This window comes from Aulonocara sp. 'chitande type north' Nkhata Bay, linkage group LG12 (genome assembly GCF_057382095.1).
Source record: "Aulonocara sp. 'chitande type north' Nkhata Bay isolate Kocher_YH1m ecotype deep benthic linkage group LG12, A_spYH_male_GT1.1, whole genome shotgun sequence".
NCBI lineage: Eukaryota > Metazoa > Chordata > Actinopteri > Cichliformes > Cichlidae > Aulonocara > Aulonocara sp. 'chitande type north' Nkhata Bay.
The window spans coordinates 11,481,966-11,504,454 of NC_141355.1; the positions used below are offsets into that span (position 1 = coordinate 11,481,966).

Here is a 22,489-nt window from a genome sequence, read left to right on the forward strand (position 1 = left end):
ATGGCCTTGTTCTGAATATGCCAAGCAAACAACAATGGAGAAGATGAAGCAGCTATATGAGCAGCGTATTCCCTGTCAGCTGCAAACATGGCTGCTCTGACTATACAGAATCAAGGCTTGGATGAATTCTCTGTGAATTGGAGAAACTGAGTGAACAACAACAGGATTACACACCCCCTCAAGCCCCCCACACCCAACCCCAACAACGTAATATATGTCACACTCGTCCTAAAATAATAATAATTAAAAAATGAAACCCTATGTTAGAACGGAGCTGTGCAGGGGAAGCATCTAGGCTCTTGCTTATTTTCAAAGGGGCACACTATGCACTCTGAGGCGTCTGCCCATTGTTGCAATCTGGTTAATTCGGTGGATGCGTCAAACCCACGGAGCCACCATCCGAGCCTACTGATGTGACTGCGCAACACAAACGTTAAATCTGCAAAGGTTCCTGCTTCACAGGACTCACCCTGGCTGCTCTCCACTGAGGTAACAGATGTGTCGATATTATCCGCAGCCCAGGCATCGTTGGCCGTGCGCTGGGAAACCATGGACACCAAGGTCTGCAGCATTTTCTCCGGAGTGAAGAGGGATGTTCGCGCGTCGGCGGACCGCTTGCGCACGCCGGTTAGCCTGGAAAACGGTGTTGTTTGTTCTTTAGTGTATGGGATTATTCCAACATCAGGGGCGTGAATTGTGCTGGTGGGGGTGGGTGTCGGGTCCGTGGTTGGCGTTTTGGAGATGGCCGTGGTGGTGGTGGAAGGATCGGCTGAAACAATAGTCGGCAACGGTGCGAGTCCGGCTGAAGGCGAGAGAGTGAACCAGCTCTCTGGTAAACTGCGAAGCATGTCGTTGCGGAAGGTATCCCAGGCATCGGAGGCTGAGCCGCTTTTCCCGGAGATAGACGACGCATCGTAGGTACTGATGCGGGGCGCAGCTTCAGAAAACCCACTATATACATACAAAATAAATAGTAAAAGCAGAGATATGTACATCATTAAGGACGTTAACGTCATGTTCAGCCTCAGCTCTCCATGTAAGCCCCAGTAATGGTCTTCCTCAGACCGTTCCCTGAATGGACGTGTACTCCAGCATTGATGTCTCCCGGCGGCGTACACTGCTGTTTGTTGCCCTATGAACCACCGTCAACACTTCACCTGCGCTGCAACCTAGCGCGAGCCGTTCCTCAGATCGACGTACCAGTGAGCCAATGGGAGCCCAGGAAAAATGCCCACGGGGCATTCGATCGCTCGTTGATTGGATAGTCCCTTTTTCACGCCGCAGACAATAAGTTGTAAATTATCAAGTGTCTCAGCCTCCCCGAAAATTATAACCGGTTTCCATTCATGAATTTTTTGTATTGATAGGGTACTTTGTAAAAATAATGTGGCAAATATAAGTTTATTATTTTTTGTCCCATTTTACACCTCAGTATGCGCCCGCTTAGGTATGGAAATTTCCAATAATTGCTGGCCTAAAGGTCCAATTATTGCCTTGCTCTTAATAACACCACACGCATTAACTGTCATAAAATTTACTAGCATCATTAAAAAATTTCCTGGAGCTACTCTTCCTGAAACGCAATCTACAGCTTAATAAAAAGCTCTGTGTGAAATAAAGGTGACTTGGGCATAAGTTTGAGTGGATCATGGGTATTTTCTCTCCTGACGTATGTGAAAACGAACACGTTTTTGCTAAACCCTGGTTGTGAAACCGCATAATCCATATTCCATGTCCTCACCAGTGACATGGTGGCATATTTGGGCCAAGCATCAAACAGGAAGCTGACCATGGAAAGCGCAGGCTGCAAAAGATCACGGGTTAAACAGCGGGCAAGCTTAATGTACTACATGTACAACAACTAAAGCAGTAATACCATTTTTCCGTTTTTAGTTTTCTCATTTACCCAAAATGGGACAGCAAGGCTATGAGCGAATGGGACCGTGCTAAGGCTTTGCTAATAAAAACGTGTGAGTCCATCAAACATTTAAACGCAGCGTAACCATCACCTAGTCATGGTTAAAAAAAAAACCCACAATGAAAACTGTACAAGCCTTCTACCAAGAAGATGGTTTGTCAGGTCTTCAGTGTTGTTATCCAGCAGATGTGATGTGGGGAGAGCTATAGTCAGAGCATGCTGCTCCTTTAAATGTGTTTTTATATTGCATAATAATCAAAATGAGTCCGGTTTTAATATTGTATTGTTTTAAAAAATTTATAAAAACAAATAATTATCTTTACATACCTGTTTTTCTTCATCGTGTTTTCAGCAATACCTATCTTGCATGTGGTGAAATTGTCTAGAACACACTGACAGGTTTAATTAAAATACTCACCCGTAAGAATTATAGGACACTTGTTATTATAAAACAACAACAAATATGTAAATTAATTATATTCAAGCAACACATTTCCATTTTTGTTCCACTAACAAAGACCAGACCACTTAGAAGATGTTTGGTTTATTAAAAATATAAAAGAGTAAAGCTGGAAAAACTCAGGGTGCAGAGTGTCCTCCTGTGAATCCTATGGTTCCTGTGCTGAGAGAGAGTTACAAGAAAGAAAAAGAAACACAGTTCTGGGATGGAGGTAAATGCATTAGGAAATGAGGTGCCGTTTTCCTTTGAGCTGAGGGTGGCCCCCGCAAACCTCTCTGCAGGATACCCAGCTACTTTAGTTCAATTTTATATAAATAAAATAGAAATGAATTCCACCAGGAATGGAATTATTGTGACACTACAAAAAAGCAAAGCTTTATATTTTATAGATTGTTATTTATGAGTCAATTTATTCATTTTACAATCAGTTTTCATTCCTAATTTTTCTAAGGAAACAACAAAAATGTGCCTTCAAAAGTAGAATGAAAAAAATTCTGCAGCATAATTGATTACTAATTGATTTAGTAATTGATTATTAAATCAGTAATAACATGCACTGCCTTAACCACCCAAATATTCCCTAAAAATATGGACATCGTGCCACTTCAAACATACAGTTAATATCTGCAGTATTACACATATGCGTCACATGTTGATTTTATAGCAAGCAAGTTTTTAAAATAAAAAAAGTTAAGAAAACCCTTTATTCGTGATGTTTTCTCATATTTGTTAGCTGTTCACAGTGCCCGTACTGGTTAGAAGAATTCTCCAAAAGTTGATTCTGTTCATTTGAACGTAACGTTTTCAGTGGGAGAAACGTTTCGTCACTTATCCAAGTGACTTCTTCAGTCACAGCCGACTACATGTTTCCCCAATCTTAAAAACAGTACATTTGCATAATGACTGAAACCAGCCCACTGAAGGAACAATGGACTGGTTTCCTTCAGTGAGGAAACCTGCAGTCAGCTGAGACTGAAGAAGTTACTTGGATGAGTGACGAAACGTTTCTCCCACTGAAAACGCTACGTCCAAATGAACAGAATCAACTTTTGGAGATTTACTTACCTGGATGATTGAGAATGCATCAAGACATTAGAAGAATTCAAATGTTCAATTACTGTATATGCTGTAGATCTGTTTGCAAAAGTAGTTTTTCCACACTTGACACTTGTTAAGTAATTTGTTGATGATACTAACGCTCTCCTTTGCAGCGCTCCTCTCCTCGCTGCTCCAGATTTCATGTGCCATCTTAAACTCGAGGTGGATGCCAGTGCTGTGTGGGCTGGAGCAGTGCTCCTGCAGGAGGATTCACTCTGTTACTTCTCAAAAAGCAACCATCAACTGCACAATAGTACAGCTGAAAAAGATATCACCCAATATGTATTTATTTATATTTACTCCTGAAATGTTTGTTGAGAGGATTTTGTAAATAATCTTTGTTAAGTAGTGAACTGTGAATATTTCACCACAGCACATTTCAGCAGAAGTGAGTCGTTTTTTGTTTGTTTTTTTTGTTTACCTTTGGTTCCTCTTGTTCATTGATAGGGAGCCTAGATTAGAGAACTGTCTTTTTTAAAATTTCTGTTGTGGAAGCTCAACAGAAGTTTTTTTTTTTTTATGTTTTGGCATTGCCTACTTCCAGAGCAAAGAAACTGATTCTAGCATCTTAAATGGTATTGTGCTGTTGCTCTTTTCTTGGGGCTGGTGAGGAGTAAGGATTGGGGAGTCACGTTATGTTTAGGTTGTGCCTACGCAAAAGTTTAGACGTTTATTTTAAGGTCACCACAGGAAGTAAGGGTATGGTCCCTTGATTTCTTGTAGTCAGTTTATGATTGGCAAGTGTTTGTTGCCCCCTAGTGGCCTCATGGGGCGATAACAAGTCAGTTTGTTAGAAAAGCTCGGAATCATATGGCCATATTCAGAAACGGTAGTGTAGCACACGTGTATACTGTGAGCAACACACATGATCCGTTACACCAAGGAAAAATACTGAAAGCACGCGCACGCGCGCACACACACACACACACACACACACACACACACACACACACACACACAAAGAAATGAAAAAAAGAACCATATTTAATAATTCATGTAATTTGACAATATTTTGAAGGTGTTCACCAGAAATATTTTTTTATGTTACTGTGTCCAAGCCAAACTGCTTATCCTGCAAAAGATACAGAGAATTGTCATGCAACACTTGAATAACACAAAACTACTACACTCAGTTTGTTTTGCAAGATGTTTCACAAAATAAAAACACACATTTGATCAAAACACATCATATACAGATCCAATATGTGATTAAAAATAATGACGTCACATATAATCTTTAAATGTGCAGTTTATCAAGTTTCACCTAGCAGTCTATACCTGCCTTCTCCTTTCTTTTCTTACATCTTTCTCCATCTCTGCAGTGAAGTTAGCTCTAATTTTTTCTCTCCCTGTGAGTTCCTGTGATTTATTTTTAATTTTATGTCCCAGGTGTGTGTTACTGGGGCTACAGTTGCCGATACACTGTGCATTGTTTTTGTACTATATCTTCTATTATGTCTTCCCTAGTTCAGCTTTCACAAGAGTATCCTCAGGGCAAATTGTGTAATAAATGATGCAAAGAAATTCAGTGTGCTTCAGGGTACTATTTAATATTAATATGTTATTTAGTATTAGTGTTGTTTCAAAACATTACTGATGGAAATGACCATTTAGCAGTGCTTAAGAAAAGGTGTATGACTTAAACTGAGATTTATTTTACATTATTCCCAGTATTAAGATGAATTGACAGGTTTGAGTTGGATAAAAGGAACCAGCTCCAGAACAATTCACCTCAATTGGAAAATAAAGATTAAGTAAATTCTAATTTCAACAATTTCCCTTCATTTCACGAAGAAATAGTCTGAAAACAGAAAAGGGGATAGTTAGAAAGACTTATGTGTGTGAAGGGTTCAGATTTACATATGGGCCCCAGTTTTATACTCCATTAGACTCCACCAAAAACCTGCCAAAAAAGTTATTTTTACGGTAAGTATCGCTGAAGAATCCTTAATAGCTGCACAAATAATGACATGAAGAGTTTTGTCCCATGCAGAATTCACTTCCTGCTCCTTTTGACAATGCCATAAAGGTCTGTGGTCCAGCTGGGCATGGCAAAGGTTAGCTGCTATCATCATATTTGCTCAGTATGTAACTGTTAACAGCATCAAAATGCTAAAACTATAATAAAGGCAAAGTCAAAAGATGCACCTCATCAATGTTTATAGTTCATGATTAAGAAAAAATTCAAGATTCAAAGATTCAAAGCATTGTCATGTGTACAAAGAAAATAATTTCTCTGTGCAATGAAATTCTTTCTCTGCTGTCCACACACAGATGCCGGTTAATATGTACAAATAGGACTAGAACAGATAAAATACAAATAGTATAAATAAATAGAGACAAAAATTGAAGTATTAAATAGATTTGTGTGCAAAAGAGCTATGAGCTTAATATGCTGGTTTGATATGTAAGATGACCTGATGTGAAAAAATTATTATTACTGTTAAAATAGGTCAGCTGTTCAAGAGTCTGATAGCAGTGGGGAAGAAGGAGTTGTGGAGTCGGGATGTTCTGGATTTCACACTTCTAAACCTTCGTCCCGAGGGCAGAAGTGTGAACAGTCTGTGTTGGGGGTGTGTGGGGGTCTTTGAGGATGGAGGCAGCTCTCCTCTGTTGCTGTGGCAGGGCATGGTTTGTCGCTCTGCTGCTGCGGCCCAGAGGAGAGAGCTGTGGTGTGCAGCAGGAGGTCGTTGAAAAGGTGCTGCAAAGAAGAAATAATTGTGCAAATATACAGTCATTCATCACGTGCTGAGTATCAGTAAGGTGAACAAGGTCTCACAGTTTGACGCTTATCCCATGGCCCAGGTCAGCAAGCTCCTGGACCGAGTAGGCACAGCTCATGTTTATTTATTCATCCAGGGGCTACTGGCAAATTTTCTTGGATTGGATGGATGGAGGTACAGTAACTGGTAAGTACATTCCTAAAACAAAAAAAAAAAGAGGTGAGGCTGGTCTTGGGGCTTGCCAGTTACTACCACTGGTTTGTGGTCAGACCTGACCAAAAGGTGCCAAGGATCTTGTCCAGTGAATGGAGCAGTACCAGCTGGCATTTGTACAGGTAAAGAAGGCCCTCTATGGGGAACCCTTACTCTACACTACTCAATTTTCTCTCCCTTTTATTCATGAAATGCCTTGAATAGAGGGGTGGGGGCAGTTTTGTCCCAGCAGGTACTGGAGGTCGATTGCCTGGTCGTTTGTATCAGCTGAAAGCTGTCAGAGTGGGAAACCTTGTAGACTTTACTTTGCAGCCATTTAACACTCTAATAAAAGTTTACCAAGTTAACAATCCTTGAACCAACATTCTTTTAATAGCCAGCAGAGGGTGACTCCTGTGATTTCAGAGACACTTTTGATTGTATGTAAATCTATGAGAAAAGGGGCAAAAGTACTCTAGGTCTCCAAAACATGCATCTCAAAGCTTCTCTAACTAATTTTCTATGGTAGCTATCAACATCTTTTTTCCAACGACAGCTTTATCCTACCCTTATTAGTGAACATATAGTGCTTAAGAAGCAAACTTAGCTGTTGTAGCCATCCATTTTGTAGCTTTTGTCAAAAAGGTAATATAAAATAAAACTGATGATGTAGATCAGTGAATCAATTTGTTGTTCACGCTTGGCATTCAGCTTGGTGAAAGGGATAAAAAAAAAAATCTAGAACATCTTATACAAGATTTCAAATGTATTTCATTTGAATAACTATAGAATTAGCAACAGTAAATTCCTTGAATATCAGCAACTGAAATCCATCGTACAGGAAAAATTTAATCCCAGTCAACACAATCTATAAAAAGCTACTTGGGTAACAAAATCTCTGCATCCCCCAAATGGTAATCAAAAATGTATAAGGTGTTGTTTAAAATTGACAATTGTTCTTGCAAAAGCAAAATGTGTTCGTCACCACTGTGCATTCAGATCAAAATTCTGATTGCAAAAGGAAAGAGGACAAAATAATAAATAAATTAAACAAGTGACTTTCCAGAAGCCACAGTTGCACTTTATTTTGTTTACTTTGCTGTGACACATTTATATGAGAAAAGAGATCAGAGACTACACCTTTACATACCTCTTCCTTTTCTAAGATCATTCATTACTTGAAGAAAACAAAACTGAACAAACTCAAATCAAACTAGATCTAGTCCCAGCATCACTTCCATCACACCTGTGAAGTGTGGTGGGTCAATTCCAGTACTACTTAACACAGGTTTGTTTTTGTTTTCCGCCGTCTGTTCCAAACAATAAGTCCAGCATTTACATAATGGTGATCATTTACAAATCACATCAACTTTTTTGATTTCTGCGTTGCCTCATCATTCCTGGATGCTCTCATAGACTTCAAATCGGTACTGAATCCCATTCTCCTCCTGCAGCTCATGTGGTACATCTGGAAACCTGTAGGAGAAATGATCTTTAACCTTTAATGCATCTTGATTCATCTACAAATAAAGTTTAGAGGCAAGTGCATTATTTCACATTCAAATACCCAATTTCAACATCATTCACATAACACTTTATTATATAATCAACCTTCAACATTTTCCTTACTTTGTTATGTGTGTACCAAGGAGTATTAGAGCTATTGATCATTTTGAGAAGGAGGTACAAATTTTGAGATAATTCTTGAAATAGTATTTTGAATATAAAGTTGAAATGTGTTGATTAGTTGTTTTTCCATGATGAACTGCCACGGCTGATGTGACCCTATACAAAATGCCCGGTGTAGAGGATCAAACAAATTATTTTCCATATAAAAAAAATTGTACTGCGATGATGCACTGCACTGCATTATTATTTTTTGTGTAGTGTCAGATACTCCCTCTCGACACTTGCATGGACAAAAATAGTCACACGGCTCCATTATAGAACTTGCAAAGATACAAGAATTTCATGCACTGGCCCACAATGGGACAAATGGGATTCTGGTGGATTACAGTAAAACTTCCAAATATCAGTGGCTCATGGTAGTGCCAACTCCAAGCAACAGTTACCTCAAGCTTTATATTATAAGGTAAAGACCCTACAATAATACAAAGAAAATAGAGAAAACAATCAGATGACCCCATTTGAGCAAACACTTTAGCAAGAGTGGGAAGGAAAAACTCCTTTTTAACAGGAAGAAACCTCTGGCAGAACCAGGCTCAGGGAGGGGCAGCCATCTGTTGCGACCTGTTGGGGGTGAGGGGAGGAAGACAGGACAACGACACACTGTGGAAGAGAGCCAGAGATTAATAATAACTAATCATTAAATGCAGAGTGGTGTATAAACACATAGTGAGTGAAAGGGAAACACTCTGTCCATCATGGGAATCCCCCAGCAGCCTAGACCTATTGCAGCGTAACTAAAGGAGGATTCAGGGTCACCTGATCCAATCTATATGCAAAAATATTCAAAATGAGACCTGGTTCCACAGAAGAGGGGCCTGGAAGCTGAAGTCTCTACTTCCCATTCAGTACTATATTTCAAAGATTTTCAGGGCCGAGTTCAATAACCTTAGTTTTATCTGATTTTAGAAGGAGTAAATTAGAGATCATCCATGTCTTTATTTCTTTAAGACATCACTGAAGTTTAATTAATTGGTGTGTGTTATCTGGCTTTATGGATTGAAAAAGTTGGATATCATCTGCATAGAAGTGAAAACGTTTGCTATGCCTTTTAATGATAGTGCATAAGCATAGTGTAAACAGAATTGGTCCTAGCACAGAATCCAGTAGAACTCCCAAAATTATCCTCTTTACACACAAGTAATTAAGTGTGTGAAGAGGACTCTCAATACAAACAAACAAACTGGAGACTGTTAGATAGATATGTTTCAAACAACTGCAGTGCATCACCTTACCTATCAGCATGCTCTAACCCAGGGGTGGGCAACTCCAGGCCTCGAGGGCCAGTGTCCCTGCAGGTTTTAGATGTGTCCTTGATCCAACACAGCTGATTTAAATGGCTACATTAGCTCCTCAACATGTCCTGAAGTTCTCCAGAGGGCTGGTAACGAACGAATCGGTTGATTCAGGTGTGTTGACCCAAGGTGAGATTTAAAACCTGCAGGACACCGGCCCTCGAGGCCTTGAATTGCCCACCCCTGCTCTAACCACTGTAATAAAATATAAGGATAAGCACAGAGACAAGTAAACTGACAGAGGCCATAAGAAGATCATTTTCCCTTCACTAAAGCTGTTTCTGTGCTGTGATGAGCTCTGAAACCTGACTGACTGTTTGACAACTACTCTTTCAAGAACCTTTGAGAAAAAACAAAGGTTGGAAAATGGCCTATAATTAGCTGACAGATGGGTCAGGTGATTGCTACTGCCAGCTCGACAGCCTGTGGTACGTAGCCAATTAATAGAGATAAGTTGATCATATTAATATTAATTGAAGCATTAATTAATGGTACGACTTCTTCGAGTAAGGGCCTGGTGGACGATAAATAAGAAATAAAACAGTTTTCTGGATTTTCCAGCTAGGGTGGACAAAGCTAAGCATCAGGGAAACTCCTCGGCCTGTTCTTCGAGGATTCCCGACAATTAGTGTGACTCAGGGGTATTTTAGTTCTGTTTAATGATTTGAAATGTGTGACAAATATGCATAAACTAGTGCCAAGCATGTGTGATGGTCTTACTCTGGCAGCAGACGATATTTGTCCAGACTGATCTCAGGTAAGAATGTGTCGCACTGAAACTGCTTCAGAATTTGAGTGACAAACAGTCTTCTCATTCCCGTGCTCCCCATCATCTCCTGGATGATCAAAACATAATTAAAGAGAAAGGTGTGTAGTTGCAGCTTCTCTTGAAGTGCTTCACTATATAACCATCAATAGTAGCAGTCACCAGTGTGACAGTAAAAACCACTTTGGAGTAACTATTTAGAGTCCAGCTGACTATTAATATGTAATCAGTTAGCCTGGCCTACTCTTTTTTGGTTAATTCAAAATGACCAATTTCTGACTCTAAAAAAAAGTGGAAGTGAATACAAACATACCTTGTAGAGAGAACTGCCCCCTATAACCCAGACCTGATCGGCCTGATCAGCCAGTTCTGTTTCGATTAGCCTGAGGGCTGAGCTGAAGTCTGACGCCAAGTAGTGTGCTCCTGCAGGGGGCACTCTGGACCAGAATGACCAGTTACAGCATGTCAGTTAGAACAGGGCAATACTTTGTGTAGCAAAACTCTGCACTGAGTAATAAAATATCCCCCCCCACACACACACACACACACACTCACACAGACACGCAGGAAGTCAATGCACTGCACACTGGGCATTATGATAAAACGTGACACCGTGAAATGGCACTGTGTGTGACAAATACTTGCACTTCCTGCTGAGGACAATGTTGACTCTGTTGCTCAGAGGTCTGTTCTTCTCTGGGATGGAGTACCACGTCTTCTTGCCCATGATCACCACATTCTGCTTGCCTGCACAAAGACAGGTTTTGAATTCATTTAATCAGTTATTATTATCACATGTTTTAGCGTGCAATCTCCAGTGCATGGAGTGTCAAACTCCTTTTATGTCACAGGCCACATACCGCCCATTTTGATCTTAAGTGGGACGAACAAGTGAAACTCCACTTTGTGTCTGTGTAATTAAGTTAAATATGTAACTGAAATTTGTCAGAACTCTTCAGACTTAAATTGTAAGAAATAAATGTGTAAAATTACAGAAAAAGTCCTGGTAGCTGACCACCCAGTCTTTTGTTTTGTCTTTTTTCTCCGGTCCTCTCCTCAATCAGGAGTGACATGTTTAGCTGCATGTTCTCCTTAAATTGCTGGCTGTCTGAGTGGTGTCCAAAAAAATGATGTGGGCTTTATAGTAGGGGTGCAATGATACTCGTATCGATATTGAACCGTTCGATACAGTGCTTTCGGTTCGGTACGCATATGTATCGAACAATACAAAATTTGTAATTTATTTTGAGCGCTCAGTGAATCTGCGTTCGACTACTCTGCCTAGGCTGCACTGTCGAGCGCAGATCCACTGAGCGTTCAACACAGACAGCATTGTCAGAAGGAAGAGCGCAGGGCAAGCTAGCGAGGCAGAAGTTAAGCGCTCCTTGCAACATGGCAAATTGAACCTCCCCCACCCTCATTCAGATCTGGCGTTTGGAATTATTTTGGTTTTCATGTGACGTATGACCCTGAAGGTAAGCGCGTCATGGACAAAAGTAAAACAGTATGTTGGATGTGCCACGCAATGCTCAATTACATGGGTGGGAACTAGTGTGTTAGCGCAGTTAGCTCGTTAACATGTTGGCCGTCTAGCCCCACGCACGGGGCGATCCGCGGTAGCTCATTAACGGAGATTTGCCGTGTTGTGGCGTTAACGTCATTTCAACGAGATTAACGCTGACAGCACTAGTGGGAACACAACGAATATGACTGCACATTTACGCCGACATCATCCTAGTGCAAAATCAAGTGGAAGCAGACAAAAACAACAAGCATGCATGCTACAAACTTTACCAGAGTCATTTAGACAGCCGTTAGCACATGATTCTCCTTATGGGGACCTGATATGTTTAATATTGTGGCGAGCTCAGACAAGGAGGAGACGGAGGTGTCGTTTGGTCTTGCTTCCCGTGAGCTAGCCAGGGAGCACAGCCATTTATTGACATCTGCAGAAGAACACTGCCGCTAGCTAACTGCTCAGCGCGGCAACCGCACAGCAACAACAACAACACACAGGGCACCCTCTGACCCCGGAAGGACACACCGTTGCAGCGAGAGGGCGTCACCCGTCACTATGGCAACATAAACAAAACATAACTGTACAAACAGAACCCCGAACAGCCCTGACCCGCTACAATATGCTGCTGAGAATATAGCCCAGAAGAAGCGGATAGTATTGCTTTTATTTTGGAAAGAGCCATTTCTCTGTAATAAACCCTTTTCCAAAGATGAGTGATTCCTCAATCAGATACAGGGCTTGCAAAATCGCTAGCCCGACGTCCTGGGGCTAGCGATTTTTCCAGTCGGGCTACCAAAATCTATCTCTGCCCTGCCCGTCGGGCTATTGAAGGAAAAATATATGTCAATGCTTTTGCATTCTTTCGGAAATGTAGCTGGGTAATTATGTCATTGGCATCGGTGAGCCACTGTCAATATGTGACATATTGGGGGGCAGGGATAGCTCAGTAGGTAAAGTGGTCGCCCCATGATCGGAAGGTCGGCGGTTCGAATCCACTTAACGGCTACCCTGTACCGTCCCTACACACTGCTCCCCGGGCGCCTGCTTAGTGGGCTGCCCACTGCTTCACTGAGTGAATGGGTCAAATGCAGAGAAAAACAAGTAATTTCCCCATGGGGATCAATAAAGTATCCATTATTATTATTATTATTATTATTATATTGAAATCGCGTTTGAATTTGCGCTTGTTTTTTGCTTTCACTTTGCAATCGCGCAAACTGTGTATAGAGAGCGACAGTACTGATTGGTGAGTGATGATAATTTGCGCACCAATTCCTCTGACATCGTCTTATCAATCATTCGCTTACTATGCAAACATGACAAGTGAAATCTCCCGCAGCTTAAACATGTGAGAGGTTGATCGCGCAGAGAATCGCTGAGCGTTATGTGAGTGCGTGTGTAAAAGCAGCAGGATATATATTTTAGTTCTGCTGAGCCAAATAAGACAGGTCAGGGTAAAGAAGTGACAGCCAAAGAAAAGCTTACCACAAAACGGAAAAGTTATGACAAATCAGACTATAAGGCAAAAAGAAAGTGCAGTTTTATGGTTTCATGGACAAAAGAATTTCTGTGGCTGCAATACGACAAGCTAAATAACCGGGGCTGCACATAAGTGGTCCGCAGGTGCGCATTCGCTGTCCAAAAAAAACCAAAAAAAAAAACCAAAACGCGTGTTTGCATACATAAGATTTTCTGGAGGAGGACAGACATTTGTTTAGAACTCTTAAAGATGTCGAAGAAACAAAATCCTTTAAGCAATTACTTTGGTGTTCCTCCACCTCCAAAATGTCAGAAGGAGTCCGAACCATAAAAACAGCACGTATTCTCGGAAAAGTGGTTGCAGGAGGTGAGCTGGCTTCAAACAAATGATGAACGCACAGAGATGTGGTGCAGAATGTGCCGTGAAAATCCCACTCTAGCGGACAAAAACAGTGCCTTTTATATGGACACAAACGCGCGTTGCAACTTCTTATCTGGTGCGCGTCTTTTATTTTGACAGCGAATGCGCACATGCGGACCACTTATGTGCACCCGTGTAAATAACATAATGTTCTGCCGAGTGTGTTGTTGGTTTTCTCTCGATTCCTGAGTCGACAAGCGCCTTTGTTACTGGGACCAGTCATTTTAAGAAAGGCCCCCATTAGAACCCATGAGAAATGCAAGAAATGCATTATTGCTCAGTCTGCAATATCTTTCCCAGAACAAACACCAATTGCAAATAACATACTAAAAATAAACCTGAAAAATCTGTTTAGAACAGCGTACTATGTTGCAAAGAGTGAACTACCACTGGCAAAATTTAGCAGTCTTTGCAAACTTCAAAAAGCAAATGGCCTAGATCTTGGTTCCACTTGCCTCTTACCCGTGACTTCAGTGGAAATTTCAAATTCAGGATCTGACACAGACTGATTCCATGTCCTACACAGTTCTTACAAGTTCATAGAAATTTCTGTTCAATTAGAACCAAGTATTTGAGTTGATGATTGTAATTTTTATACAATGTTGTAATTTGTTTTTCAACAATTTTTTGACTGATGTTTTGTTTCCTTTACAATATTATACTTTAATGTATAATATTGTAAAGGAAACAAAACATCAATCACAAAATTGCTCTCTCTTTTTATTCGGGCTACTTACATTTATTTTGGGCTACCAAAAAATGCCCGAAGGGCTACCAGAGATTTTGAAATTTTGAGAGCCCTGAGATATATTTATTTTTTTAATTACTTTTGTTTCAGCAACATTAAATTTAAAAACTGTACTTTTGAGTTAAAATATATATTTATAAGTTTAATAAATGACAAATTAAAAAGGCATGAACATTTTTTTTGTATCGAAAAAATATCGAACCGTGACACCAAAGTATCGAACCGAACCGAACCGTGAATTTTGTGTATTGTTGCACCCCTACTTTATAGATAATTGGGAAACTTTCTGGAGCCAACCTGGACTTGTTAAGAGAGATGGCATCCATCCCACTTTGGATGGAGCAGCTCTCATTTCTAGAAATCTGGCCAAATTTATTAAACCACCCCAAAATGTGATTATCCGGAGTTGGGAGGAGGAAGCAGAGATGTCTTACATGCCTCTCTGCAGCTTCTCTCCTCCCATTATCCACCCAAAACCCTGACCATAATATCCTATTAAAGCATGCAGTACACGTATTACAGGTACTGTCCAACAGTGGTTTGTATCATATCTATCTAAAAGAGTTCAATTTGTTCATGTAAATGGAGAGTCCTCTTCACACACAGGTTAACTATGGAGTTCCATAGGGTTCCGTGCTAGGACCAATTCTATTTACATTATACATGCTTCTCTTTGGCAGTATCTTCAGAAGGGATTGGATACATTTTCACTGCTATGCAGATGACACCCAACTTTATCTATCCATGAAGCAACACCAATTAGTTAAACTACAGGAATGTCTTAAAGACAAAGACCTGGATGCTTTCTAATTTTCTACTTCTAAATTCAGATATAACTGAGGTCATTGTACTCGGCCCTGAAAATCTTCAAAATATGGTATCTCACCAGATTCTTACTCTGGATGTCATTATCTCAGCATCCAGTAACACTGTGAGGAACCATTTTTTTGACCAGTATATGTCCTTCAAACACACATACTAAACATATATACGACTGCTTTTTTCCATTTGCACAAAATCCCTAAAATTAGAAATATCCTGTCTCGGAGTGATGCTGAAAAACTAGTTCATGCATTTATTACTTCTAGGCTGGACTACTGTATTTTATTATTATCAGGATGTCTTAAAAACTCCTGGAGAAGTCTTCAGTTAATCCAAAATGCTACAGCAAGAGTAAATGGTAAATGGACTGGTTCATATATAGCACTTTTCTACTCTTCTGAGCACTCAAAGCACTTTATTGACAGGGACTAAAAAAGAGAGAACATATTTCTCCTATATTGGCTTCCCTTCATATGCTCCCTGTTAAATCAAGAATTGGTATGATGGTATGGTCCCAGTCTGTCTTTTCATGTGACTGGCCACATAGTGTGCCCCATCAAAATAAAGTCCCACCCCTACCTGCATAGATTCTCAGCAGGGCTGAAGATTCAGCTCCCACATACAAGCGGGCCATTAATAATTAATAATAATAACAACCAACTTCTGACAAGCTTCTGTTTTTTCACAAAACCCAAAGTATGGGTTTGACATAATGACATAATTATGATGGGTCTGGACAGAGGTAAATCTGTGCTAAAATCCTGAGCTACATCTGTTGAATTGGAGTGTGTTATGATACACAGTGAATTACTTTTCGATATATACTACTCTCCAAAATATGTAGTTTCACAATGATAGTGTAAAACATATTACATTATTTACCATGTTGTTTAGTTTATGTGGATGTTGCAAAAAAAAAAAAAAAAAAAAAAAAGGAATGTTATTCTCAATAAAAAAATTTTGACAACAAAAACAGAGTAGCATTCAGGTAGCTGTAGGGCTGCAGCTATCAGCTATTTTAGTAATCAAGTAATTATCGATTATCCCATAGATTATTTTACTCTGATGTGCTGTGTAATCCATTAATTTAAATGTTATTAGGAAAGGATTAGACAAAAGTAGGAAAACAGTCAGGAAATACTCTTAAGTGTTCAGTTTCTATGCCATATGTGCCAGATACAAGATCCAGAACAGGAGTGTCAAATGTATGGCTCGCGGGTCACATCTGGCCCATTTTTGTTTGACACAATTATATCTGTCCCACGATTAATTTCATAAGTCAGTTATTAATTGTCCATCGGTATGTGGGAGCCGAAATCTCAGCCCTGCTCATAATTCATGCAGACAGCCGTGGGACTTTTGATGGGCACACCATGTATGTCTCCCCACACACCAAAGAAAAAGTTAAATAAATGAGCTGCAATATCTGTAACTTGGTCAATCGTTTTTATAGTCACTATCTAGATGGGTTTTTTTCTGTAATTTGAGGTTATCACGTTTATTATTTTTACGTTTCAAAACAGTATTGCCAACAACCAGAGTTTGCTCCTCAACACATGAGGGTGGCTTCGGTCGCACTGACTACAGGTACAAGTATCATTATTACTAAAGGAGGCAGAGGAGTAACTAAACTTCTGACACACTGAGCAGGAAAGTGCAGGAGGGACGGGTGGAGAGGCCATGTTGCTAGAGATCTGGCTACGAGCTAAACTAAGCTAGCAAATCCAGAAAGACACACTGAATGAATACTGCGAATATAATTAGTGGGTGAATCGAATTATGTGCTTTGGCGTGTGTGAGCTTTTTATTAAAATTATAGGCCATTGTAACAGATAAGTTATACAAAAACACCATCATTCATAGTAACAGGAGCAGGGAGTGATACTCTACCATAGCACCAACACCAAGTCGTGTTCTTTCACCAACATGTAGGTAAAATAACAGGTAACTAGTAGGTGTTGGATTAGTATGATCGGAGTCTGCGCTGCGGGACTGTTTTGATCACGCGGACTGGGAAATGTTTCACGTGGCTGCTAGGGACATTGATGAATACACAGACTCAGTCTGCGGATTTATCAGGAAATGCGTGGAAGATGTCGTCCCATCCAGAACAGTTAAATCCTTCCCAAATCAAAAACCCTGGATTAACGGAGATGTTCGCGCGGCACGGAGCACCGCCTTTGCCTCCGCGAACACATCGGACTACAAACACGCACATTACCAACTCCGGAAGACGATCAAAGCAGCCAAACGTGAGTACAGGGACAGGGTGGAGCAACAGTTTGACAACCCTCGGAGTATGTGGCAGGGACTAAACACGATCACAGACTTTAGAGGGAAAACCAGCACACCGCAGACCACGGCCTCTCTGTGTGAGGATCTAAACGTATTCTATGCTAGATTCGACACAGCGAAAACACCATGAGACCGGACAGTGTGCGCACTGACGTCATCCGCGGTGCGCACACTGTGTCTGAGGAGGATGTGCGGAGGTGCTTCAGGAAGGTGAACGCACGCAAAGCTACTGGTCCGGACGGGATTCCCGGCCGCGTCCTCAAGTCATGCGCGGCTCAGCTGGCTGGAGTGTTCACGCACATCTTCAACCTTTCCCTCTCTCTGTCTGTAGTCCCAGCCTGCTTCAAAATGGCCACCATCGTCCCTGTACCCAAATCCTCCACCATCTCCTCATTGAACGACTGGCGACCTGTAGCCCTGACCCCCATCGTAAGCAAATGCTTCGAGAAGCTGGTCAGGGACTTCATCTGCTCTGCACTACCCGACTCACTGGACCCTCTACAGTTCGCATACCGCCACAACAGGTCCACTGATGATGCCATAGCCCTGACACTACACACTGCCCTGTCACACCTGGAGAAGAGAGACACGTATGTGAGAATGCTGTTTGTAGATTACAGCTCAGCATTCAACACCATCGTTCCCTCGAAGCTGGACAGGAAACTGCAGGATCTAGGACTGAGCAGCTCCCTCTGCAGCTGGATCCTTAGCTTCCTGTCTGACATACGCCAAGTGGTCAGACTGGGCAGCATCACCTCATCCCCCATCACACTGAACACTGGTGCTCCACAGGGGTGTGTACTGAGCCCTCTCCTGTACTCACTCTACACCTACGACTGCACAGCCACTAACAACTCCAACATCATTGTGAAGTTTGCGGACGACACTACAGTGGTGGGTCTTATCACCAACAGTGATGAGACAGCTTACAGGGAGGAGGTCAGCGCCCTGACCCACTGGTGTCAAGACAACCATCTCACCCTCAACGTCGCAAAGACAAAGGAGTTGATAGTGGACTTCCGGAGGTGCAGAGAAGTACACACCCCCATCACCATCAGCGGCGCTGCTGTGGAGAGAGTGAGCAGCTTCCGGTTCCTTGGTGTACATCTGGCTGAGGATCTTACGTGGTCAGTACACACAAACAAAACAGTGAAGAAGGTGCAGCAGCGCCTCTTCTTTCTCAGGAGACTGAAAAGATTCGGCATGAGCCCCCGCATCCTCAGGACCTTCTATCACTGTGCCATTGAGAGCATCCTCACTGGATGCATCACCACCTGGTATGGCAACAGCACCGCCTACAACTGCAAAGCTCTCCAGCGAGTAGTGCGGTGCTCTGAACGGATAATTGGAGGTGAGCTTCCCTCCCTCCAAGACATCTACAGGAAGCGCTGCCTGAAGAAAGCGGGGAGGATCATCAAGGACTCCAGTCACCCCAGCCATAAACTGTTCAGACTACTTCCATCAGGAAGGAGGTTCTGCAGCATCCGGTCCCGTACCAGCAGACTGAGAGACAGCTTTTTCCATCAGGCCATCAGACTGCTGAACACTTCATAGACACCTCAGCTTCACTACTGGAACTTTAACATTATGCACTCCATACTGTACAGTAATGCCACTGTTTTGCACATGTCTCACTCTGTATATTTTATTTTATTTATTTTATATATTCTATTCATTGTTTACTCTATTTAATTTGTAAAATATGTGTACACACACACACACACACACACAGAAAAATATTTAGTATACACATCCAGAAATGCATATACTATTATATATTGTACATATATTTATTAGTTTCAGATGTAGCCATTCTTGTATTTTGCTTGTTTACATTATTGTATTTTGAACAACTCTGTTGCTTGTGAAGCTCGCACACAAGAATTTCACTCACATGTGCTGTACCAATGTACCTGCACATGTGATGTGACAATAAAAGTGATTTGATTTGATGTTAAGCAGAGAAATCCAGAAGGACGAATCTTGGTGAATTTTGCAAAGAAAAAAGAAGAAGATTGAAATAGCTGTGGTAGACATGTAGGCCTACCTCAAGAAGAGGGAGGGACAGGGTAAGGGTGGAGTAAGGTGCAGTCTTAAAGAGATAGGACACTGTAAGTTGGTATCAGGAAAGTTTGTAGCCAAGCAGCATTGTTTGTATATGTGTTTTTCTTGCTGCTGTTACAACCAAGGTTACGTCCACACGTACCCGGGTATTTTTGAAAACGGAGATTTTCCGTTTTCAAAAATACCCGGGTACGTGTGGACGTAGCCCAAATTTCCCCTTGTGGGACAATTAAAGAATTATTCTATTCTATTCAACCCTGGCCCTTCGATACAAGCAGCACACTTGTTGCTTTATGTTCATGTTTAAGTTAGGTCACTCAGAGAACTTTGACCTGTGACTAAGCAAAGACAAGGTGGAGATGAGTTACCTTTCACTGACGGAGTTGCTGTCATCTTTCGGAAATGTGCGAATTCCTTACTGTAAAAGAACATGTATGTTTACAGATGTACATTTTAACGTCGCTACATCAGCTCGCTTGACCTTAGGTTAGACTTAGCTTGTACCAACAAATGTCCCATATTTAAACTGTTGTGAATGAATTGTTGGCCTATAATCCGCCAAACACATCTCAGACTTATTTCTCATGAATGATATTAAGTCACTTTGAGCCAGAAACAACATTTCTGTCACAGTGTAGAAGCTGCTGTCAGGTTTTGCCAAAGTCACTTGTACACGTCCATTACCCAGATAAGATATTAAAAATGTTTTCTTCACCAGAGATCTAGCCAAAGCATATTGATTGTCTGAAGATATGTACAGTGATTAAAAATGTAGCACAGCCGATGTACAGTGCCATACAAAACGGTTCATTTCAGAAATCCTGTCGATTAATCAATATAAACACAGATACTCGACATAAGAGATACAAAAACATCGGCCGGCGGGACTGACCTGAGCCTAATGGGGTGCCATGGCAGGTTTCCCTTGTTGCCGATTCCCCGGTCAGGGCACACGGCCACAATGGCGTTCAAAACGCGGGCCATCGTTACCGTGGACTGACACTGTACACTCCCGCCACAGAAACGCCGGAAATGACGACGATTGCTTCTCTTTTTTTTCTCCAACTTTATTTCAACAGAAACCTTTTTTAACAACAGCAAGCATAATACATGGAGAACACAATGTATTATTGTAGTGCAAAATTATAATACAGTGGAACAGTATGTATAATTAAACAAATAGGATAGAAATACAGGTTAAAAGGGGGACAAAAGCGAGAGATGCTTTGACGCCGAATAATTAAAGAGATTAAAAATATTACAAATATTTTTGGTTTTTAAAGCTTTCTTGTTGTGAGAGGAACAAATTGTAGTCAGAGATCTAATTCTTTCCTGAAAGGGGAGAAGTACGGTTTCTTGTTTGAGAACTTACATTTAATGGTGAAATACATCTTTCACTTTATTATTAGAATAGAATAGAATTTTATTTCGAACATGCAAATATAACTGAAATAACAAGAGAAAAAAGAAAAACAAAACAAAACTTAAAAATCATCAAATTTTCATGTATATATTTATGTCTATAGAATGTGTGTGCTCGAAAAGGAGTAGTTTACACTTCTACGGTTCCTACCCCCTTTACCCCCTTACTGATCAAATAAGTGATGATGATGATGATATATAGCGACAACGGTGTAAACTCTGTGCAGGAAAATACTATTGTACGCAAATTCAGCTTTTCTTCACTTCCAGTTAAAGTGGGTTTAAAGCGCACCGCCATATACTGCCCGCTTGTGGTCATCTTACAAACAATGTAGCATGCAGAAGCTGCATGTTGCATATAATGATGCAAGGAGAATCCTTCTTAGGATACCTAGAGGGTCTAGTGCCAGTCAGATGTTTGTAGCTGTGGGTATTTGGACTTTTACGGAATTTAAAGTTCACTTTTAGAGAACGACTGGACGGCTCTAGAAACAGTATAATTTTAGCACACACAGATCCGACAGTGAGCCATCCTTTTAACTATGGAAATAAAGTCTGTCAATAAAGACTGAATTGAAATTGAATTGAATTTATGGATGCGGTATTTGGCGAGGAGTAAAATCAGATTCATGAGGTAAAAAGCTCACTAGAGTCAGTATAACCAAATAAAAACGTGTTTTGATTACAATAAAAACATGGTACAAATTTTGATAAGATGCTGTAAGAGATGCAACTAGTGATATCTCTCCATAAAATCTGAGTAAAGGTACACAACCAAAAGTAAATGCGAGCAGGTCTCTGGGACAATCTTACAAAAGGCGCAAAATGTGTCTATGTCACTTATATTTTTAAAGGAAGCTTTTAACAGGGTAAAATCTATGAATTAGCTTAAATTAAATCTCATTTTGTTAGTAAGGAGGATTTTTTGTTACAAAGACCAAACCTTTTTCCAGTCAGTGTCCTGACAAAATGAGTCCAGAATTAAATGGATGGAGGAACAGAGATAAGTGACTCTTGAAAAAGAGACCCAATCTTGGCATTCACACCTTTACAAGAGGAGAATCAAATCTGACCTAAAGGAGACTCTTTCAGAACAGGGTAAGACATGAACAGATGTGGGGAGACAGTGGTATTTCTAAACAACATGGATAGCTGAGATGGTATGGCATCAAAAACAATACAGAACTCCTTTGGGTGTATACCCAAAGGAGTTCTGTATTGTTTTTGAGTAATTATATAATAATCCTGCATTACTGAATACTTGACTTACAAGAAGAATCCCTTTATTAAACTCGTTTTCAAAGAATAGTGACTTATTCTTGTATAGAATGTTACAGTTGTTCCAAATATAATATCTTTGTGGAGAAAAGTTATGTTTATAGATCAAAGACCATGCCAAAAGAGCCTGTTGATGAAGGTTTGAGAGTTTAATTGGGATTTTCTGAATACTGTTAGTTGCAAAGGATAATAAAGTCCAAGCCACCCGAACATGAAAAGATACTGACGAGAGATGAAAGATGACTGCTTCTTCTTTCGGAGAGCTATACGGCTTGTCTTCTTTGTGAAATAACACAATTCTGC

General features: G+C 40.7%; 2 protein-coding genes across 2 annotated transcripts in view; both read right to left on the reverse strand.

Moving 5' to 3' along the window:
• Positions 1-1,184, reverse strand: part of LOC147316988 (multiple epidermal growth factor-like domains protein 9) — a 41,280-nt gene extending 40,096 nt beyond the window's left edge. Inside the window, exon 1 of the mRNA XM_086313547.1 lies at positions 470-1,184. Coding sequence (XP_086169673.1) covers positions 470-1,016 — 547 coding nt within the window. The 5' untranslated portion in view covers positions 1,017-1,184. The remainder of the gene's footprint in view (positions 1-469) is intronic.
• A 6,035-nt stretch (positions 1,185-7,219) lies between these two features.
• On the reverse strand, positions 7,220-20,534 carry dhfr (dihydrofolate reductase). The gene is made up of 6 exons (XM_086313552.1): positions 20,379-20,534; positions 19,855-19,904; positions 10,780-10,885; positions 10,452-10,575; positions 10,093-10,208; positions 7,220-7,867 (listed from the first exon to the last, which is right to left on the reverse strand). The coding sequence occupies exons 1-6, from the start codon at positions 20,468-20,470 to the stop codon at positions 7,786-7,788; spliced, it is 570 nt and encodes a 189-aa protein (XP_086169678.1). The 5' UTR covers positions 20,471-20,534; the 3' UTR covers positions 7,220-7,785.
• Between the last annotated feature and the right edge of the window lie 1,955 nt (positions 20,535-22,489).